The sequence below is a fragment of the Arthrobotrys flagrans genome (assembly GCF_004000055.1).
Source record: "Arthrobotrys flagrans strain CBS H-5679 chromosome Unknown unitig_15, whole genome shotgun sequence".
In the NCBI taxonomy this organism is placed as follows: Eukaryota; Fungi; Ascomycota; class Orbiliomycetes; order Orbiliales; family Orbiliaceae; genus Arthrobotrys; species Arthrobotrys flagrans.
In genome coordinates, this window is record NW_027137545.1 from 2791601 (window position 1) to 2811206 (window position 19606).

At 45.4% G+C, this 19606-nt stretch overlaps 3 protein-coding genes across 3 annotated transcripts; 1 reads left to right on the top strand and 2 right to left on the bottom strand.

Moving 5' to 3' along the window:
* Nucleotides 1–2805: 2805 nt before the first annotated feature.
* Nucleotides 2806–6453, top strand: DFL_000717 (uncharacterized protein; the record flags this gene model as incomplete). The annotated part of the gene is made up of 4 exons (XM_067636709.1): nt 2806–3672; nt 3781–3886; nt 3947–4748; nt 5085–6453. 4 exons carry the CDS (start codon nt 2806–2808, stop codon nt 6451–6453), a joined length of 3144 nt encoding a protein of 1047 aa, XP_067495266.1.
* Nucleotides 6454–10260: 3807 nt separating this feature from the next.
* On the bottom strand, nt 10261–11515 carry DFL_000718 (uncharacterized protein; the record flags this gene model as incomplete). The annotated part of the gene is made up of 3 exons (XM_067636721.1): nt 10261–10912; nt 10980–11068; nt 11123–11515. 3 exons carry the CDS (start codon nt 11513–11515, stop codon nt 10261–10263), a joined length of 1134 nt encoding a protein of 377 aa, XP_067495267.1.
* A 6825-nt stretch (nt 11516–18340) lies between these two features.
* DFL_000719 (uncharacterized protein) lies at nt 18341–19076 on the bottom strand (the record flags this gene model as incomplete). Its single annotated transcript, XM_067636732.1, has 2 exons — nt 18341–18682; nt 18810–19076. 2 exons carry the CDS (start codon nt 19074–19076, stop codon nt 18341–18343), a joined length of 609 nt encoding a protein of 202 aa, XP_067495268.1.
* Between the last annotated feature and the right edge of the window lie 530 nt (nt 19077–19606).

A 19606-nucleotide genomic window follows, 5' to 3' on the forward strand; every position in this document is an offset into this window, starting at 1 on the left:
GTAGATTCACTATTATACATGATTCACTTCATATTGCGTATTTTATGAGGTATTCAACACAACACACAGGGAACAAATATGTGGCGAATACTTAGGCATCTTGGACTGCAGAAATATATTCAATTAACGAATTCCAAAGCAAAATCAGATCAAAAATAAGTAGTTACATTCAAATTAGAACTAGCATATGAACAAAGACTTAGGAATAAGAAAATTTTAGGCAATAAGATTCTAGAATATAAGAACTGCTTCCCGGTAAAGTAAAATCTTTGAATTCTACCGACCCAACCCAGACCTCATCCCAAGCAAGAGGCCATGTATTACACTCACTCGTACCTTGCATTGCTCACATTTCTATGGTAATACGTAAGATAATTATAATGTAAGAGTGTGGGCGTGGTTAACATACGTCAATCCGTTAGCGCGGTCACAGCCCGCAGTTAATATGCGCACTATTTGCAATATTTTATTACATATGAGGTTACCTGAAGCGCAGGCGGACGAAAACCGCCTACCGCAATTCTTCAAATCCACGATGCACCATTCCTTCGTCCGTCGCCGGTTTTATTTGAAGTTGACAGGATCCTTGATCCCGTTAACCCGGCCAAATGTGAAACCGGTATTCATTGCAATCTTAGTGACCTCCCCGCCCAGGGCCGGATCATTGATATCAGGCTGGCATGGTGCAGATCTCAGGACTTCCAGAGGCCATTCCTTTCGAGCTCTATGGCAACAAATTAATTTTATTCTAATTGGTACAATCAGCAACGTGCTTCCCTTAATTAGCTTATTTCGATGCGGTGGAAGCGACAAGCTCACCGTGTTTACACTGACGCGGTCCTGGGCGATTCGAAAATCCCCCAGTCTGAGCTATGTTCGGTATTTGGCTCAACCCTAGACCCCAACGTAGCGACAGGATCGTTAGATAAGTAATCATTTTTGTCCAGTTTTAATTGCTATTCTTTTGATATACTTGAAACAAAGATACTTGTTTGATAGTTGTAAGGGCTGTCTGGTTCAGCGGATTGAACCAATCACATTCTTGGATGGCCCAGTAGCTAAGATACCGGATCTTCTGGATAGGTATTATATTGGACTTTCTGGGTGGGTAGTAATCAGTATTTTTTGTGTTGGGTCAGTGTTGTAATTTGAGCAGGCAGGGTTATATTACCGGCTTGATAGTTTGATTTAGATGCATACCAGTTTTGGTCCACCTGCTTTGGTTCTGGAGGGTGACAGGGGTCCTGGAAAGGGAAGCGAATCCAGGACTGCAGCGCCCTGACAGCGATTTTCGGGATGGTCCATTCTGAGGGAGCATCTTGCTAAGAAGCTAGACAGGTGTCACTGGCTGCCACTCGGTTGAGGCAAACCAGTCTTCAACACCGCGATATCTGAAAACTCGACATAATACAATAATACCTCAGTTCAAATCATCAGGGATGGACCACATCTGTTACAAGATATACATTTTTGTACTATTGCATGTTGGAGGACATTTTTGTATTACATTGTACTACATAGCCTCTTCGAGACTATTATTACAATCTGTCGCGATTGCATCGATTGTACGTTGGAAGACACCTTTGTACGTCTAGACCAGAGTGCCCTCCAAGAGTGAAAAATAAAAGATTGTAAATCAATGGTTGTGAGGAACTCGTCGCGTGAACGTGTTGTTCTTTCAGGAAGCGAATGGAAAGGGGCAACGCTGGAAGTTAATATATGCCCGCACCAATAGTTGGAGATCTTACCCACGACTGTGGAGTGCGGTAGGCGTTTAGTAGCTTGATAATCGGGACGTTGTCCTTTTCTGCCCCCTGTGAAAGATGCGACTGTCCATCTCCATCTTTGAAATATCGTTGGGCGCCATTTAAGGAGTGCCCCAACCCTTTCGTCGGCGACTCGCGATACTGTTTCGATATCATCGAGCCCACTACTCCCTGCAAAAGTCAAAAATGAAGGCATCAGCCATCAGTTCCTGCCTCAAGCGGTAGCTTAACGACTGCCTCGTGACTCTTCTCCATGAGTGTTCTCAACCCGTTCACCTGGCCGGTCGGCTGCAGATGACTTACAGCCGTTTCGTACCAAATCTAGTTTGCAAGACACTCTAATTGCCCAAGATTGACAAAATCTACCCACCATCTTCTATCCAATGGGTAAGATATCAATGCTTGGATAAATATAGCCGTAGAGGTCTGTGAGGCTGGTACACAAAAAAGACATTCCCGACTTCCAGCCTTAAACAGTTTCGCGGGTGACTAACCTTGACTCAGAATAAGGCTATCAATTTTCAATCAAAACACTATGCAACGAGACCATCACGTAGATTTCCAAAGTAGAATCTTATAACTAGACGGAACGTAACGGAAATTTATGCCATGCCTTCTATTTTGCCCTCAGAAAATCCCCTTTGGTAAATATATACTCGCCGAACGTACCATTTTATCTCTAAAGAACCGTAGTTGACTGCCATTACATTTCCGTTGCATTACAAAGGTTGTTAACATTTCTGGTTGTGCATATGCACGTTGACCGAAAAGAGCGATTTGGATCCTGCCAACTCAGAGGTAAAATATGATGGGGTAGAGCAAACGTCTTTATATAATATCTCTTAGTTCTTGGATTCCTCACCTGAGCAATTATTGTTATAGAGTATCGATACTGGTTCCATAAGCGCCGCTGTCTATGATACGGAAACTTCAATAAAGCTGACAGGGGCTCCCAAAACGAATTTACAACACGACAACAGAAAGAGGGCCTAAGAGATCCACAACACAAGAATGGTCACCGAGACCAGGCCAATCCCCGATGTCCGCGCATCAAGCTCCTAAGCCTCAAAAATCTCATAGCCAATACAGCGTAGGATGGGTTTGTGCGCTCCCCAAGGAGCAGACGGCGGCTATAGCGATGCTAGACGAGAGACACGATAATCTCCCGAACCCCCCGAGGTCCAACGACGATAACTCTTACGCTTTAGGATCTATCGGGTCACATAATATTGTCATTGCTTGCCTGCCTAAAGGCAAAATTGGCACCGTTTCCGCGGCTAGTGTCGCTATGAATATGATTCGTACTTTCCCGAATATCAAGTTTGGCCTTATGGTAGGCATCGGTGGTGGTATTCCGAATAAAGGCAAAATTAGGCTTGGTGATGTAGTGGTCGGCACGCCTACAGATCAATTTCCGGGTGTTGTTCAATGGGATATCGGCAAGGTTACTCAAGGCGGCGGGTTCGAAAGGACTGGGGCTCTTAATAATCCCCCGGACTTCATCTTAACAGCTTTAAGCAGATTGGAGACGGAGCAGGAGTTAAGGGGGTCCAAAATATCTGAATATCTAGATCAGATGATAACAAAGTTCCCAAGACTTACAAAGTATCTAAGGTCTAAATCCTTAGAAGATATCTTGTTCAATTCAAGTTACGGCCACATAAATATGTCCTCTGCAAGCTCTGACGAAGAAGCGAATGGGAACAATGAAGACGAGAGCGACGACGAGGAGGAAAAAGAAGAAGAAGGAGAAGAAGGAGAGGACTGCCAGCATTGCGATAAAGCGAATGTCGTGAAAAGAAAGGCTAGAGATATGCGAGTTCACTACGGCCTAATCGCATCGGGAAATCAAGTTATCAAAGATGCTAAATTTCGAGACAAATTGAATAAGGCTCTTGGTGGTAAAGTGCTCTGTGTGGAAATGGAGGCAGCGGGGCTTTTGCACAATTTTCCTTGCATTGTTATTCGAGGTATATGCGACTATGCGGACTCGCACAAGAATAAAGTCTGACAGGAACATTCCGCGGCTGTGGCTGCGGCGTTTGCAAAGGAGTTGCTGGAGTATGTACCAGCGAGTGACGTCGACGGAGTAGACCCAGCGCAGGACGTAATTCAGAGTGGTATGTCTTTTTCATCGGCTTTTATTAAAATATGCTCATTAGCTTCTAATAGCACGCTAGTGACCAGGATTGAAGCAAATGTCGAGCGAATAAATTCTAGATTGAATAGGAAGGATAATCTTGAAATTCTCGACTGGCTCACACCGACTGACTACAGTAATCAACAAATCGACTCCTTGGATCAACGACAGCAGGGAACTGGCGAGTGGCTTTTAAACTCTACCGAATACCAGAATTGGTTGAACGCAAACAAGCAGATATTATTTTGCCCAGGGATTCCCGGAGCAGGGAAGACAATTCTTACGTCAATCGTCATTGACGATTTAACTACCAGGTTTTCTGACTCGAAAATTGGTATCGCATATATCTATTGCAACTTTAGACGGAAGGACGAACAAAACATCGAAAGCTTACTAGCAAGTCTACTAAAACAGCTAGCGTCGGCCCAATTCGCTCTTCCAACCGCCGTGAAAGAGATGTATAATGATAATATCAAGAAAAAGACACGGCCATCAAGGGATGATATCGTCAGGACCCTTGAATCCGTGTGCAGAGAATATGAGAGAGTTTTTATCATCGTCGACGCGCTTGATGAATGTCAGACATCGAATAATTGCCGGGAAATCTTTATTTCAAAACTTTTTCAATTCCACTCCAAATGTGGTACAAATATCTTTATCACTTCCAGAATGCTTCCGGAGATCACAGAAAAGTTTGAGAACTGCGGGAGACTTGAGGTCCGTGCCCGCGACGAGGACGTGCGAAAATATTTAGATGCCCAGATATCAAACTCGGGGGTGAAACGGTTAATGGATTACCGCGAAGAAATCAAGACCGGGATAACTAGGACTGTTGATGGGATGTAAGTTCCCCTTTATGGCGAGCCAAACGTTTCACAAGTTATATCATTTCATTTGCAAGAAAGCGAGAGAATAACCGCGAATTCACGAGTTTATGTACATTTGTGCAGTCGTCAAACTGGGCACCCAGGCTGGTAGTCTGCTGCACGCAGGTCGGGCGGTACGCTAGCCAGACGTACACTGACTGGCTGTGTTATTATTTGCCTTCTATTCAGCTTTCTATTCAGCTGTCTATTCACTTGGCTGCCCGCCCTACCGACAACTAGCTGGTGTTGTGGTGCTCCCTACACCCAAGTGAAATGATATTACAGCAGATCAACTAACTGACATCTGGGTAGGTTTCTCCTTGCGCAACTTCATTTTGAAGCTATAAAAACTAAAACGTCACTTACGAGAATGAGAAACGCGTTGGAAACTCTTCCGATAGGGGAAAAGGCATACGACCATGCTTACAAAAATGCTATGGCAAGGATTGAAAGTCAAAATAAGGACTTTAAAGATCTAGCACATAAGGTTCTATGGTGGATCGTCCGCGCAAAGAGACCAATCACTACGTCAGAACTACGGCACGCGCTTGGGGTGGAAATCGGCCAGCCTAAATTTGATGAAGATAATTGCCCCGAGGAGGCAGAAATGGCCTCTGTATGCGCTGGATTAGTTATTATTGATAAAGAAAGCCAGATTATCCGACTAGTGCATTATACGACGCAAGAATATTTTGATCGAACATGGCAAGAGTGGTTTCCTAACGCTGAGACGAATATCACAGAAGTATGCGTTACTTACTTGTCATACAACGTCTTTGAAGGCCCCAGTTTAACTGAAAAAGATTTTAAAGCGAGATTACAATCGAACGCTCTATATGAATACGCAGCAAACCACTGGGGATATCACGCTGGTATATCTTTAATTGGAAATACTCTTTTGGTAATGGCTTTTCTTGAAAGAAGAGGCGCGGTATCGGCTTGCAGTCAGGTTCTGATGGCACCTATGAACTACCCAAATATTAACGCAGTCGATGGATGGACAGGAGTACATCTCGCAGCATACGCCGGAGTGTATGAATCTATGACAGGCATGCTCGACAGGAGCGCGGATTTGGAGGCTAAGGATAAGTGGGGCCGGACGCCGCTAATGTGGGCTGTGAGGAATGGGCATGAGGCGGTGGTGAGGCTGTTGGTGGATAGAGGTGCGGATCTGGAGGCTAAGAATAACACGTGGGGCCAGACGTCGTTAATGTCGGCTGCAGAGAATGGGCATGAGGCGGTGGTGAGGTTACTGGTAGGTAGAGGTGCAAATCTGGAGGCTAAGGATAGGTGGGGCCAGGCGCCGCTAATGTCGGCTTCGAGGAATGGGTATGAGGCGGTGGTGAGGCTGTTGGTGGATAGAGGTGCGGATCTGGAGGCTAAGGATAAGTGGGGCCGGACGCCGCTAATGTCGGCTGCGTGGAATGGGCATGAGGCGGTGAGGTTACTGGTGGATAGAGGTGCGGATCTGGAGGCTAAGGATGACTCGGGCCGGACGCCGCTAATGTTGGCTGCGGTGGATGGGTATGAGGCGGTGGTGAGGTTACTGGTAGATAGAGGTGCGGATCTGGAGGCTAAAAATTACTGGGGCCAGACGGCGCTAATGTGGGCTGCGGAAGGGGGGGATAAGGCGGTGGTGAAAACGCTAAAGGAAGAAAGGGATTCGTCTAACCAGTCTTAGGAATAGTTGTTAGCATACCTCCTCCCCACCCACCTCCTAACACACCCCATTCTTTATATATTTCTCAGAAGCAAAAGTTTCCCCATGTTGTGACCATTTAGTCATTTACTACTTGGGAATTACCGCTAGACAGCTTGTGCGTAGAAGCCTGTGGGTTTAAACAATGTGGCAAAGAAACATCCGAAATGCTTACTAGTTGATATGTCGTAATTCTTCAAAAATAGGGATTACAGAGCGCACGATTGCAAATATCATCACCTCCGGACACATATAAAAGAAAAATATATGTGTACAAAGTTATTCCTATTCTAACGGATATATATGAAACTAAAAACGAGATAAATTACCAAGGGGTTCGAAAAGACTTGAACTACGAGGGCTGTTACGGTTTACATTGCATCTGCGTTACCGCTTGCGTTTTCATTATCCACGACGGGACTACAGGGTGCCGGCGTCAGAAGGGTAAGAAGACTTTCATGAAATTAGAAACTGGAGTACAATTAGCTTGACTCAGCCTTCTGAGCCTTGTTGATCAAGGATATCAAGTAGGCCTACTGAGACGCCGCAAGCCATTTCGATGGATTTTCTAGAGTACGAGTCGTGGCCACCAACCTCCGTCCTGAAACGCGGCCTAAGATCTGCTTGGTAGAGAAATAGGTTCAAGGGAGTTCAAGAAAAAGAAATTTCATCAATACATGAGTCCTAATGTTAATTTCTACAATCAAATCAGTCAACGAAGTATCAACATCTGTGCGTACAGGGGCCGCTTGCGAGCGCCACATAATTAGCTAGCCATCCAGTACCTTGCAACCCGTAATTAAATGGCAATATTGAAGCTGCCTATGCGTATACACGAATTATAGAATGCGGCATTGGTATAGTCTTGGATACTCTTACCTTGTAGAAGCCCTCTTCAAGAATTATAGGAATGATCCCCCACGCGAGATAGCAATAACACCCATCGATAATCGCGATCTTGGTCAGAGAGCTTTTAGAGGACTGGACACAAACGCACATTTCTGATGCTAAACAGGATAGAAATACTCCTAGTTCCCCCCATGACTTTTCATCCTTCATCATATCCTAAGTAAGGAGGGTAACTAGTCCATGTTTGAGGATAAATCCATTCGGTTACATGTAAACAGGAATATAATACCTTCAAAGTTATTACGGGTGTTCCGTAGACTGTTGCCGTGTGCAATTTCGAGAGTCTCATGCATGGGACATTCCGGTGGGGCCGAAAATGTGCAAGATTCATTGAAGCCGGTATGCTGGTAATATTTTGAGGACTCACTGAGATTCGTAACCGAATTGTAGTACTTTTCTAGGCTTCAAGATGAATCAAAGGAGCTTTGAGATGAACCGGAAGAGTTGCCGAAGTTTGAAGGTAGCATAGAGCAAAAGTTGCAATCGTTTGTATCTGCGTACAAAGTGAGATTGTCTTCTATATCTGAGCCCAAGTTGTATGATCCGTTAAGTTTCCCGTACAGGTTTTGTTTCAAAGCGGTGTACATAGAGAGTACAGCAGCCGGTATACCGATTAACTATTACACCCTCAAAATAGGTTGAAGAAGAACCCTCTTGGGGTCCACGGCTGAAAAGTAAGAGTAGTATTATCTGCCCCATCCACACATTGATTATCTTCGAGCCACCAAGTGAATACAAAGCCCTTCCATCGATAGATGATCGCGCCGCCACCCTTCTAGGAATTGTGGTAGCGGCGAGTGTTACTTGAAGATGTAAGAACGAGAAAGTGAGGATAAAGAGAAGAAGAATCTGCAATTTTTTGGTAGAAATTCGCATGCTTTGTGAACGTTAAAGTGACTATAGATCTAGTTTAACGGTTCGTCCAAGATATTCTCCTGGATAGGTATGTGGTTTGATATGTTGGTGGGCGTGGTGTGAATCTAGCTCGGATGCTGTTAAAACTTTTAAAATTAGATCTATAGATACTTTGAAAAGGCCGGGAAGTTCATACGGTGCAGTTGCAATAAGCTCTATAGCCTTGTGGATAAGGTGAAATTCACTAAATCATCCCAATTTCAATAATAGCCTTCGGACAAAATATAGTATACCTAAAATTCGTTAGATAGCAGCTGCATGGACAGGGCTGCTGGTTATGATACGACAACACGCGCGACATCCGAAATTGGCCACCATCTACTTGGCCTGCAAGACCCAGCCAGCAGCCTCGTAACCAAAGTGTGTTGGTACCAGCTCGTGGACAACAAAATGCAACAAGGTCAACAAGCTCGCTACTGCGACTTCGTGTTGCCTGGAGACTCGAGACCAGCTGCCACCCGCTCTCATTGGCTGCCACTCGCTGTCACCCCTTGTCAACATTCCCCTCTGGGAAAAAAGGCTTTTTTTTTTGGCCCATCGATGTTTTGTGTTTCTCGATTGACTCAACCCTTGTTCTATCGCAACACACAGTAAGGCCAAACCACTGATGGGCCGCTTGCCCGCTAATCAATAACCTCCGAAACTCTGAAACTCTGAAATTCCCTATTGCAACCTCACGCTTTGAACAGTTCGTTAAGTCAGAGGATCATAAAATCAAGCGGGCCAGGCTTAATTGCCACGTTTTAGCTCTCGATGACCAGTAAGATCGTATCGGAGTCAAAATTGGTGGATCAAAAATAGTGGAATATAATATGGGAGCTTGGATCCATGAAAACAAACGAGGCCTCCGCAGCTTATGTATGTCGCGACGGGTTGCTGAGCCAATCAAAATTTCAGATTCAATGAAAAAGCAGATTGTGTCACAGAAAAAACCAAATACCTCGCAAGGCGGAATGACTTAGGCCCGTACACCCTGTCATCCACGTCCAGTTGCAGACGAAACAATTCTCTGGCCTTCTTCGACAGTGCCGCTCTATGGGCCAGGACCATGACCTGGAAGGCCTCGTAGTCATTTCCTAGGAGAGTACTTGAACCTATGGGCGTTACCTACGGCAGTAGCTGGAGGACCGACTTGTTTCATGTGTGCCATGGCCAGCTCGTCCCATGTGCCTGAGCCCTCATTCTCCAATATGGTATGTGTCTCATCGATAGCAACGTACCAAGGGAAGATAGTACGCCTGTTGATAGTTGCGCGCATGATAGAGCCGTGCGGTAGGTGGGGAATGGATATGCGGGCACCTCCCTTCATAACTAGAACAGGCTCCTATTTACTATACTTATCTCTGTAGGTTGGCGTAAACATTTACTCTTCAATATGTATAGCAGCCGTGGCCTTCCAGGCCTTAACATGTTCAGCTTACACCACACGTTTATTATACTATTCTTTTAACACGCCAGACTTATAAAATCTCTTAACTAATTCAATACAATTAGTATTATTTTTATTAGTTAGAGATATTGCTTTTTTAAATAAACTCAACTAACTTACACGAATTTAATAATACCTCTGGGTATGTATTTATGTGACAGAAGCCTGTACAATCCCCTACTTGTTGGTTTTTGATATAGTAGGGGTAGGCCAATAGGCGGTGGTTCCTATTAGGCTTTATAGTGTAATATGCGGCATAGTACAGTGGATCTTGCTATATTAATTGTTGAGAGACGCTATAGATTGGTTGCGCTGCCACCTTATGTCATCATTAGCCGTAAATTTTTGGTGGTGGTGGAAATAATCAAACTCCTCTTTTACATGTTGGTCTATAGTTTTATGATCGGCGTGGTCTGGGTGACTATTGCCGGGCAGAGTTATATCCCGAAAGTATGCAAACATGCCGGGGATAGTTACTGTGCTGTTATTCTCCCATTTGGACCGTATCTCCGCAGGATCCAGGTCAAGAAACCGCATCACATAATTGAAGACGGTAGGGTAATGGGGCGCGAATGGCGCAAGTGGCTCAGGCCTATATTTAAATCAGCCCAGGTTATCATCAGGTTGGGCGGGGCGTAAGACTTCCAAAACCAATGGTAGTAATTCTTATGGGTCTTGAGGTAACCTAGGTTAAACCTATGCTGCAGGACAACCTTAAATCTGTAGTCTAGGTCCATTCTCTTCAGACCTTTCCGGTGCAATCCTAATATATTTGCCACCCTCGTAGCATGCAACCAGCATACATCATAAGTGGAGGCCTTGTCTTCTGCAGAAAGGCGGGGTTGAGCGTGCTCTAAGTTCCAGTATTCGTTTAGCAGGGTCATTTGTCGTTTAATGTCCGTGGCGTCGACTCTTGGCCTTAGGCGCTTAGCCAACCGGCGGGCGGCCTTACTGACGCAAGTGCATTGGGCCTTTTTGAGATTGTCCCCATTCGCCAGGCGGCGGGCCTTAACTAGCTTGTTGTGGTACGGGTTCATCGGCTCATAGAATGAGGTAGGGGCTGGGATTATGGCAGGAGTGAATACCTCCGTTACTCGTTTACATTCAGCGCCACCGACCAAGGGGCTAAGTATACTATTATCGTCTAAGTAGCAGCCCATGCTGTTAAGTTCGTCGTTCGTAAGCTGGCTAGTATTAAAATTGGCAAGGTCTTTTTATGCTGCCGGCTAGCCTGAATAGCCCTGGTTATATCAACTGTGCGAACGGTGGTGGAGAGGGCGAATCGCCTAGTTCCCTGACGACTGCGGATGTAGCTATGCTGCCGGCGGGTGACAAGACGCATGGCTGCGGTATAGTCCACCTCTTTAGATAAAGTGGCTACCTGTTTCCAAAAGTTACCTGCCCCATCGGGTACGCTGCTATGAGTATTTCGGATACCTCCAGGCCCCAATTCTTCCTAACATTATCCAGAGCTTCCTGGCGGTTGTCCCTTTTTTTGCGCACCGTCTGGGCTATGCCCAACCAATCATTCCAATCTTCAATGAATGCCTCCCGAGACTCGTAGGCTTGCTCCCACCCCTCATTTTCTATACTTGCAACCAACGCCTCTATACCATCGTGCACTCTATCAACTAATAGTGTAAGGCGTTTACGTAAGGTAACATAATCCATACGCTCTCTGGGATCCTGAATGGTGCAGGCATGCGCTATAGTGGCCGCATAGGTTGGGCGGATCACACTGCCATAAACAATGGCGGTAGGAAGGACGGTTGTGAGGTTTGTGTTACTCATATTTCAAAAGGAGGGTGCGACTCCATGTATGTGTTCCTGGGTGATTTGGCGATGAGTTGAGGGACTGAAGATGTACGGGATGGGGGTATGAGAGTTGGAGAATAGGCTGACGAGCATATAGAATGGATCAGTATATGAGCGTTTGGTTTGAGTTAATGCTAAAGTATGCAGTTTGGTGGTGGTAGTAGGTGTAGAGGCGGTTTGTAGAAACAGGGGTTCTGGGAAGCGGTATATAGAACAGTATACTTTTAGGGAACACAAGGAACGAAAGAAGGGAGAGAAACGGTGGAAAAGATAGGAGATACTTTCAGGCAGGTGGGTCGTAGGGTTATGCTGCTATCCGTGGTATGCGGATATGCTTTCGTCAGTTCTTTGTTCTCTGTTCTGTGCCTCGAATTTGACTTCGCGTGATGCGCGCCGTACACGGTTTGTTGGATTTCTGTTACAATAGCTATGAGTTGTACGGCTCCAACCTGCGAGCTCTCTACCCTTGTACATAGGCCGTGCCATAGGTTTTTAGGGAGGGTGCCCTCTATATCTAATAGGTTGGTTTGAGCCATTGGTAGGCGCTGAGGTCAGAATGTTAGAACATTGGAATGTCGGTATCCGGCCAAACAAAGAATAGCTTCAGCCCATCCCACAAAGCGCACAAAAGACATAATATTCCCCTCTCCCGGGTACCCTTCGGCCCTATGGTAAGCTCTACCTCAATACCAATTTCGCAGAAGGAGAGAATTTCAATTAGGGCCGTATCATAGGACCACATCTTTTGGGTTGAATAGCCTATTAGTAACCTGAACTAGATTACCCTTCCGATCGGCTGCCACCTCTCCATGCCTGCGGCACTTCCTGCAGAATATTCGCCCGGCCCTTCTAAAGGGCGCGCCCTCCCCTCATGGAAATGAGCCCACCTCACGAATGCACACCCGCTTAGAGCAGATCATACCATGTCACGGTATCCCTGCCGATAATTAGGTAGTAATGGCTTCACCCCATAAATTCGGTAACAAGGCATGTGACGGGTGTTACTACGAGCGGTGGTCCTGCCAGCCCATAGAGTGGAATGTAAGTACCTCACCCACCCCTTTACACGGAACTTGGAAAGGTCGCAGTTATCTCTTTGTGCCTTCTTCCAATCACGCCGTTGACTTGAGCATAGTATGCAGATACGCGCCAATCCCTGATATTACAGGGACGCAATAGACCTACCACCCATTTATAGTTCTCCGGGCCGCCATCGACTACCATTTCTTCTGCCTAGTCTTCTACGTGATCTTCTGCCTAGCCACGACAAGCTAGGGTATCTTCTAATAGGAATCAGAATATTGTTTTAAAATTGGCTTTGGCTTTACTTCTTCGCTTCAAACCGGCCGATTATGTAGCACTAGGCATAAATTATAATTCGGTGATCCTTTCCATAGTATGAGGGCATGTGAGCGACTTTTCGGCCAATCTGTCTCCATTAACGGTGTTGATTTATCGGGGTTGGTACAACCTTCTGCAATTTTGTAGCATGGCGCTAACATCTGCCGCAGATACGCACACGCCGCTACACATCCTTATATAGGTTCCTCCAATGATATAAGCCTACTATTTTGCTATAGACAGCTTCTGTTCCTCGACGGAAATGGTTTTCATCCAGTTCATTTAGGGTGTCCTAGTTATTCTCCTTCCCGCCTATAAATATGCGCCACCTTTCTCTGTGTTATAGGTGATGTACTCGCTAGCTTCCTTCTTCAAGGTGCGATATTAGTATCGTGGAATACCAGTAGGCCTACGCATACTTTGAAGGAAGGTACAGAGATCGGCCCGTTCTTCTGCGTATTCGGCAGGTATACTGACATTGCCACAGCCCGGCCCTGGGCTAATTCTAGATTGTATATGTGGAATAGTATATACCTTCCTCCTGGGCTTTCTGGATAGCAGGATGGCAGGGTAGGCCGCCAGGCTCAGTATGCTTCGAACCCAGACCAGCCACCGGGGAACCAGCGCTTAAGGTAAATAAGTTGAGGGCGTGTCTAATTGGGCTACTAAGGTGAGGTATTGGCTCAGATCCTGGTGGCGAGCAAGAGATAATACAGCTACAAGCGGAGCTTCTTCAATGCTTTCAGTAGGCGGCAGCATTCCCTTTTGACAGCGTTATACTTTTGTCCAGCTTTTGAATGCATACCGCTATCATGGCAAATAGAAAACATCCCATCACCGAATATTTGGGATAAGGTAGCGCTCCATTTTATTAAGAATGCACCGGGGCCTAGGGTTCTCCATTCGGCCAGTCCACTGATACGCCCCGTTCCCGCGGTTGACTTTTCTCGGTAAGTCGGTAGAGTGGTGCGGGTATAGTTGCAAGTTCCTTAATCCACATATAGGTATATGCATATAGGCCTAGGAACGCACACACTTCAGTTTCATTTGCGTGTACTCTTCAATCTAAGATTTTAACTACCTTGGCTATGTCGGGGCAACGCCCACCAGAGATTGTATGCACATATAGTATGTCATTAGAGTGTCTAGTGAGACAGTGGAGTTTACTAACTAGTAACGCTATAACGTTAAGTTTACGCATTTCGATTCAGCGAGTGCCTTATCTAGGTTAGTGAGAGCCTCTAGCTCGTATGATTGGCACCCTCATCATTATAGGTGGCTTTAGGCCCGAACACAGTTCATGGTGTTCCATGGACGGGGCACCATACTTTAGGATATACACAAATATTATCATCATATAAATTAAAAGATAAGAACCAAATTAGTTATGTCTTGTACTGAAATCATCAAAACACATTCAGCCATCGTAATAGCGGTAACGTCCAAGCACTCTATTAACAGTATTTAATCACAACTAGAGAAATAGGTAGGCATAGAGCATAGCTACAAAGAGCTCGGAGAACCAATTGCTATTAGAAAGCATATCGGTACCGCGAATGATAACTGTATTTATACGCATGGTTATAAACACTATGTAGTAGTTACCGCCCTTTCTTCGTTGCGAGGGACCATGCGTTGCAGAGGGGCCTAAAGTATAGTTCTAAGGCTTTATTTTCTATGCACTACTAAGCCATTTTGTTAATAGTATCTTGAGGTTATGCAAATAGCAGGTACCTGCCATGCAGAGTGTGGTATAGTTCTGATAGTAACGGGTGGGTGTATATAGGGGTTAAGGTAACCTACTTCGATGAACTTATAGGGTAGGGTAGCCCCCCGGGTTGTATAAAATAGTTTCTGATACTTTCTTCTTTGTAGGTTTTATGTTGGTGAGGGAAGCCAGGTGTTCAGGTGTAAGCCTGCTTCTACTGTGGCTGCTGGGCAACTTAGGGGTAATTTATCGATGGCAGGTATGTGGCTGATACCTTCCGGCTGCCATATTCGTCCTTCCCTGCTACGCGTCATTGTGGGTGGCGGTGGGATCAGTGGGTGAGTATACGGGTAGGTCAACCGGGTTGCATTTGTCATCTTTCGTTTTGTGCGTGGTTCTAATGCTGCTTCAACGGGTGGTACCGCAGGCCAAAAAACATTACAGCCTGAAGGGTACACAGTACATTTCCGGTTGCTGACTGGACGGTTGCAAGTTTACAGGTGGTAGTGATAATAGGCGGGGTAGGTGGGGTATAGGTAGTACGGGTAGTAGGTGTTAGGAGTAGTATGTTAGTAGAGGAGAGTATGACTCTACTGTATAGCTGGGACCAATGAAATGGGGTTTTAGTCGCAGGTACATATCTCTACCAAACGGTGGTGGTTACACTTTATAGCCAAATCTCAGCACAGCACTAAGATATGGCTCAGTCTTTACAATACCTTTTCCCTTCCTTCTAATATTTACCACGCTTACCACTCTACTACACAGGTACGACTTCCTACTTCTGTACCTACTCCCAAGTTCCCTGCTGTCCTAAAGAATTATTTTACCCCGAATACTGAAAGTTCTCGTAGATCTCCAAGCTTTTATGCTGGTACTCGCTGCCCCTTGTCCAAGGTAGGCTGTATATGCAAGAGCCTGAGCTGGAGGTAATCTTATTCTAACCTACCCTATAACTGGGCCAAAGACAATTATACCCATGCTAGTGCCCAGATTCGCGTGTGTAATATTGCAGGATTATAGTTTGAATAGGCTACCTAGTAAAGTTTCATGTCTCATTTTATTAACGACAGAAGCAGGGGAGAAGCGCTCTACTTCTCGTATGGTGACAGAGAGCCTGTGTTTCCTCTGTTACTAATATCCTTTCCTTAGGGAAGGATTGAACCTTAGGCTACAGCCGCGGTGCCCAGCTTGAACCAGTGTTCTGACAACAAGGGTGGCGTATCTACGCTGTTATGGTAGAGAACTTGGTACGCTACAACTACGAGGTTCTTATAGTGCTCTATAATCACTGGTCCATTAACAAATGAAATTGGAGTGCACTGCGCCAGGCCAAAAGTCAGCGCCGCGCTGCTTTTTGATCGCAGTCTAAGAAAAACGACATTAACGCTAGTAGTGGCGGCAACTGTGACCAGGTAAACCGGAGCATTGAGGGGAACGGTATACCAAACAGGACATTCGTTTTGTATTTTTCAATGAAACCTTACGCCACTCTTTCGGAAAAAGGCAAATCGGTTACGTCATTGGAACATTCCAGAAGACCTCCCCAAGACGTATAAAATCGACGCACCTCCAGCACCTTCTAAAAGATAGGGTATTGAAAAATAGAATATAAATTGATCAAAGCGTTAAATCTTAAAATCAGATTTAAATGCAATAAATGAAAGACCACCAGAGCTATAACCGAGAACTATCAAGTTGCCGTGGGAGGCTGAACAATGAGCTCTACAGCTATGCAGAAGCCAAATGAGCTTTTCTTTATCTCAGGTTAACTATTCACCGTCAACACAAATTTCATGCCGCCCCACCCCTAAAAAGAAATAAGGAGGGATATTTGACTGCGCCAACGTCTGCAGCGGCGCCCCGGTACCTGCATCTCACAGCCTGACAGTTCTGTCACCAGATACCGACGCCAGGGTCCTGCCGTCGGGAGAGAACGCGACGGCTATAACCCAACCCGTATACCCTTCTAACGTCTACAGCGGCGCCCCGGTACCTGCATCCTACAACCTGACAGTTCTATCATCAGATGCCGACGCCAGGGTCCTACCGTCGGGAGAGAATACAACAGTTCTAACCCAACCCGTATACCCTTCCAACGTCTGCAGCGGCGCCCCGGTACCTGCATCCCATAGCCTGACAGTTCTGTCACCAGATACCAACGCTAGGGTCCTGCTATCGGGAGAGAACGCGACAGCTATAATCAAACTCCTATGCTCTTCTAGCGTCTATAATAAAGCATCCTACTTATTCTGAATTTAAAAGAGTCTACACACCTATTAAATTATCTTTTCTAAATTAAATACTTTCTTTATAAAACTTTTTCTCGGAGTAAAAATAATAGCTAAAGTATAAGTTTATAAAAGCGCCTTATTAATTATAACTTAATTTTAAAGTATAAATCGTTTTATGTTATAAATAAATTTAGTTATACTTTTACTATTCTCCGCCTAAATAGATCCGTCGTTAGTGTAAGTGTCACGCACCACTGAGCCAAAACGTCAGCGGTACGTAACTAGGCGTACATCAAGAATACCGTATATATATGGAGACACAGCTTAGTGAGTCTGTGCTCTTACAACCTCTAATTCTAATTATTAAATTAATTGTTATAGATGGAAAGTTCTAACGTAATTTAGTTGCAATTACCGTCGCTTCTATAATATTATAAATACTGGATGGAAGATATGTAATAATTATATTATAACTTCTAATTTGGTTAAATTTGTAGGCGTTATGGTCTTCCTTATTCTGTGGTAAATAGAGGTGTCGTTTATTTAGAATAGCAACCGCTGCTGCAATTTTCAATGGTAAGGCACATATTTATGCGATGGTGTAATCGTCTCTATTAAGTTGTAGATCTATCGTTTCGATGGAATGGACAGCCCGGCTCTATAGTTGAGTATGTTAGCGGGAAGAGTAGCAAAGAGTCCAATTCTCGCGACGCAACAGTGGGGCTTTCCAAATTTATTAGAAGCAACCCCGCTCCCGAGATCCTGCGAGGCTGAACAACTTGTTGCTGCAGGACAGCTGTAGTTGCAGGAATCGCAGCGCTGGACAAACAACTGGCTGGGATAAGAGGTGTGTGTTTCTTGTACCAGCGCCGCTCTGCAATTCGACAACACCACCGCTACCAGTGTTCATCCTTTGATCAAAGGGTGAATGTCTTTTCGAAGCCGACGCTTAGCCCCAACCCCCGAGCCACGACGCTGCTCCTTTCGCGAGGATCGATAGGCGACTGGAGGCATAAAGTCGCGGTGCCGCGGTCGTGATAGATAAACCCTGTTCTATTCTACACCTAAAACCTACGGTCGCTCCACCCGACGCCTCCGCTACTCCTGTTATTCAGTTAATGAAACGAAACACGTCGAACCATACCAACCAAGAAGTAATATTATAAAACTACTGTTATTCTTATATAAACCCTATATCCATCTGTATAGTTAATTAAATATTTTTTAATATTAAACAAAATTGTTGAACTTGTTGTGTGTATATCTTGATGGTGGGGCTCATGCCAATCTATTCGGCCCGGCAGACCTGCACGAGGTTGGGCAACTGCGTCCATTCGGCGGCCTCGACGACGAGAAGCTAGAGTTCTGTAGGAAGAGTCATCATCTGCACGGTTCAGATAGGGTGTGCTGGGCTGTTATTCGATAACTCCGAAAGTCAAAAAAAAGAGCCCCAGGTTTCGTAGAAGTGGGGCGTTTAACACCCCTCTATCAACCACGTGTGAAGCCCAAAGCTTGTATTCAAGGCCATCCGGTATCACTCCGCCGATAAAACTGATACAGATGGTCAAGGCTCTCGATCCTAAGCGCGAATAAAGTCCCTCGTATCCACGGACCATACACCGGTATGAGCTTCATCACCATCTCATCCCAGTACCCTTCATCTCTCCAGTTCGCAATCCCGACATTCGCAGCATCCTCCAGCTTCTCCACAAACTCCTCGAGTGTAGGATTTTCGTTCTCGAGCTCCATGTACCGTGCAAAAATGCTATCATTGAAGGAAACACACGGGTCCTGGATTACTAGCTCGCGGTGGTCGTCACCATCCTTGTGTGGTGATGGTGATGGTGGCGGTGGCGTCCGCTGGGGAGCCAGGGTTAACCGGTCATTTTGGAATATGTGCGGCAGACGGATATCGATGGGATCTAGATCTAGAGCTTAGATCTAGAGCTTCTTCCCCGCTGTTGATGCTGTCGATGCGACGACAGACGTGTAGCTCCCCACCGGCTTCGGACCGTGTGAGATGCGTGAAGTAAAAGAGGACTTCGTGAATCAGCGGTGAAGCGAATTGATATGGGGGCCTAGATAGATCGGTTTCGCATAATAACGAGGCAGTCGTGTACCGCTGGAGCAACGTCGTCTGGTTCGGAGTGTACAAGAAATCCCGCCAGGCTTTGCAGACCCGTATTAGTACCGGCTGCTGGGACCAATCGGCCGCCTCCAGGACTGAAAACTGGAGTTCTAATGGCAGATTCATTGTTTGCGATTTGTTCGATATCAATTGATATCTTGATCGCTCGCTAGCTTGGCCGCGGATTTTAGAGGAGTTTGAGTATCATAAATTTGCCAATTATTCCCATCTCACCAAGGTTCCTTAGCTCAGTCGGTTAGAGCGTCGTGCTAATATGTTAAGAATCTTAACTGTTACGCGAAGGTCGCGAGTTCGACCCTCGTAGGAACCAATCCTTTTTTTTTTTCTCCTAATTTTCAGCTCTGAGTCCCAATGTTCGCAAACACAAATAGTTTCATTCAAGAATCATATGACATAAATTGTCAAAGTACCTAACCCGTAGGCACTATGTATTTTAATTGCCGAGATTGAGTTTAGACCAGAATATCAATACCACAAACTGCAACACACTTCTCAAAATATCGAAGCCATTTGTGATATCAAAGAAGAGAAGCTAAGCCCACGGGTAGCTTAGAGATAAGCCAGAATATAAAGAAGCTCCCTCCCCAATCCGTCGCTTTCTTCCCCAAACTATCCTCTTCCCCACAAAAAAGCAA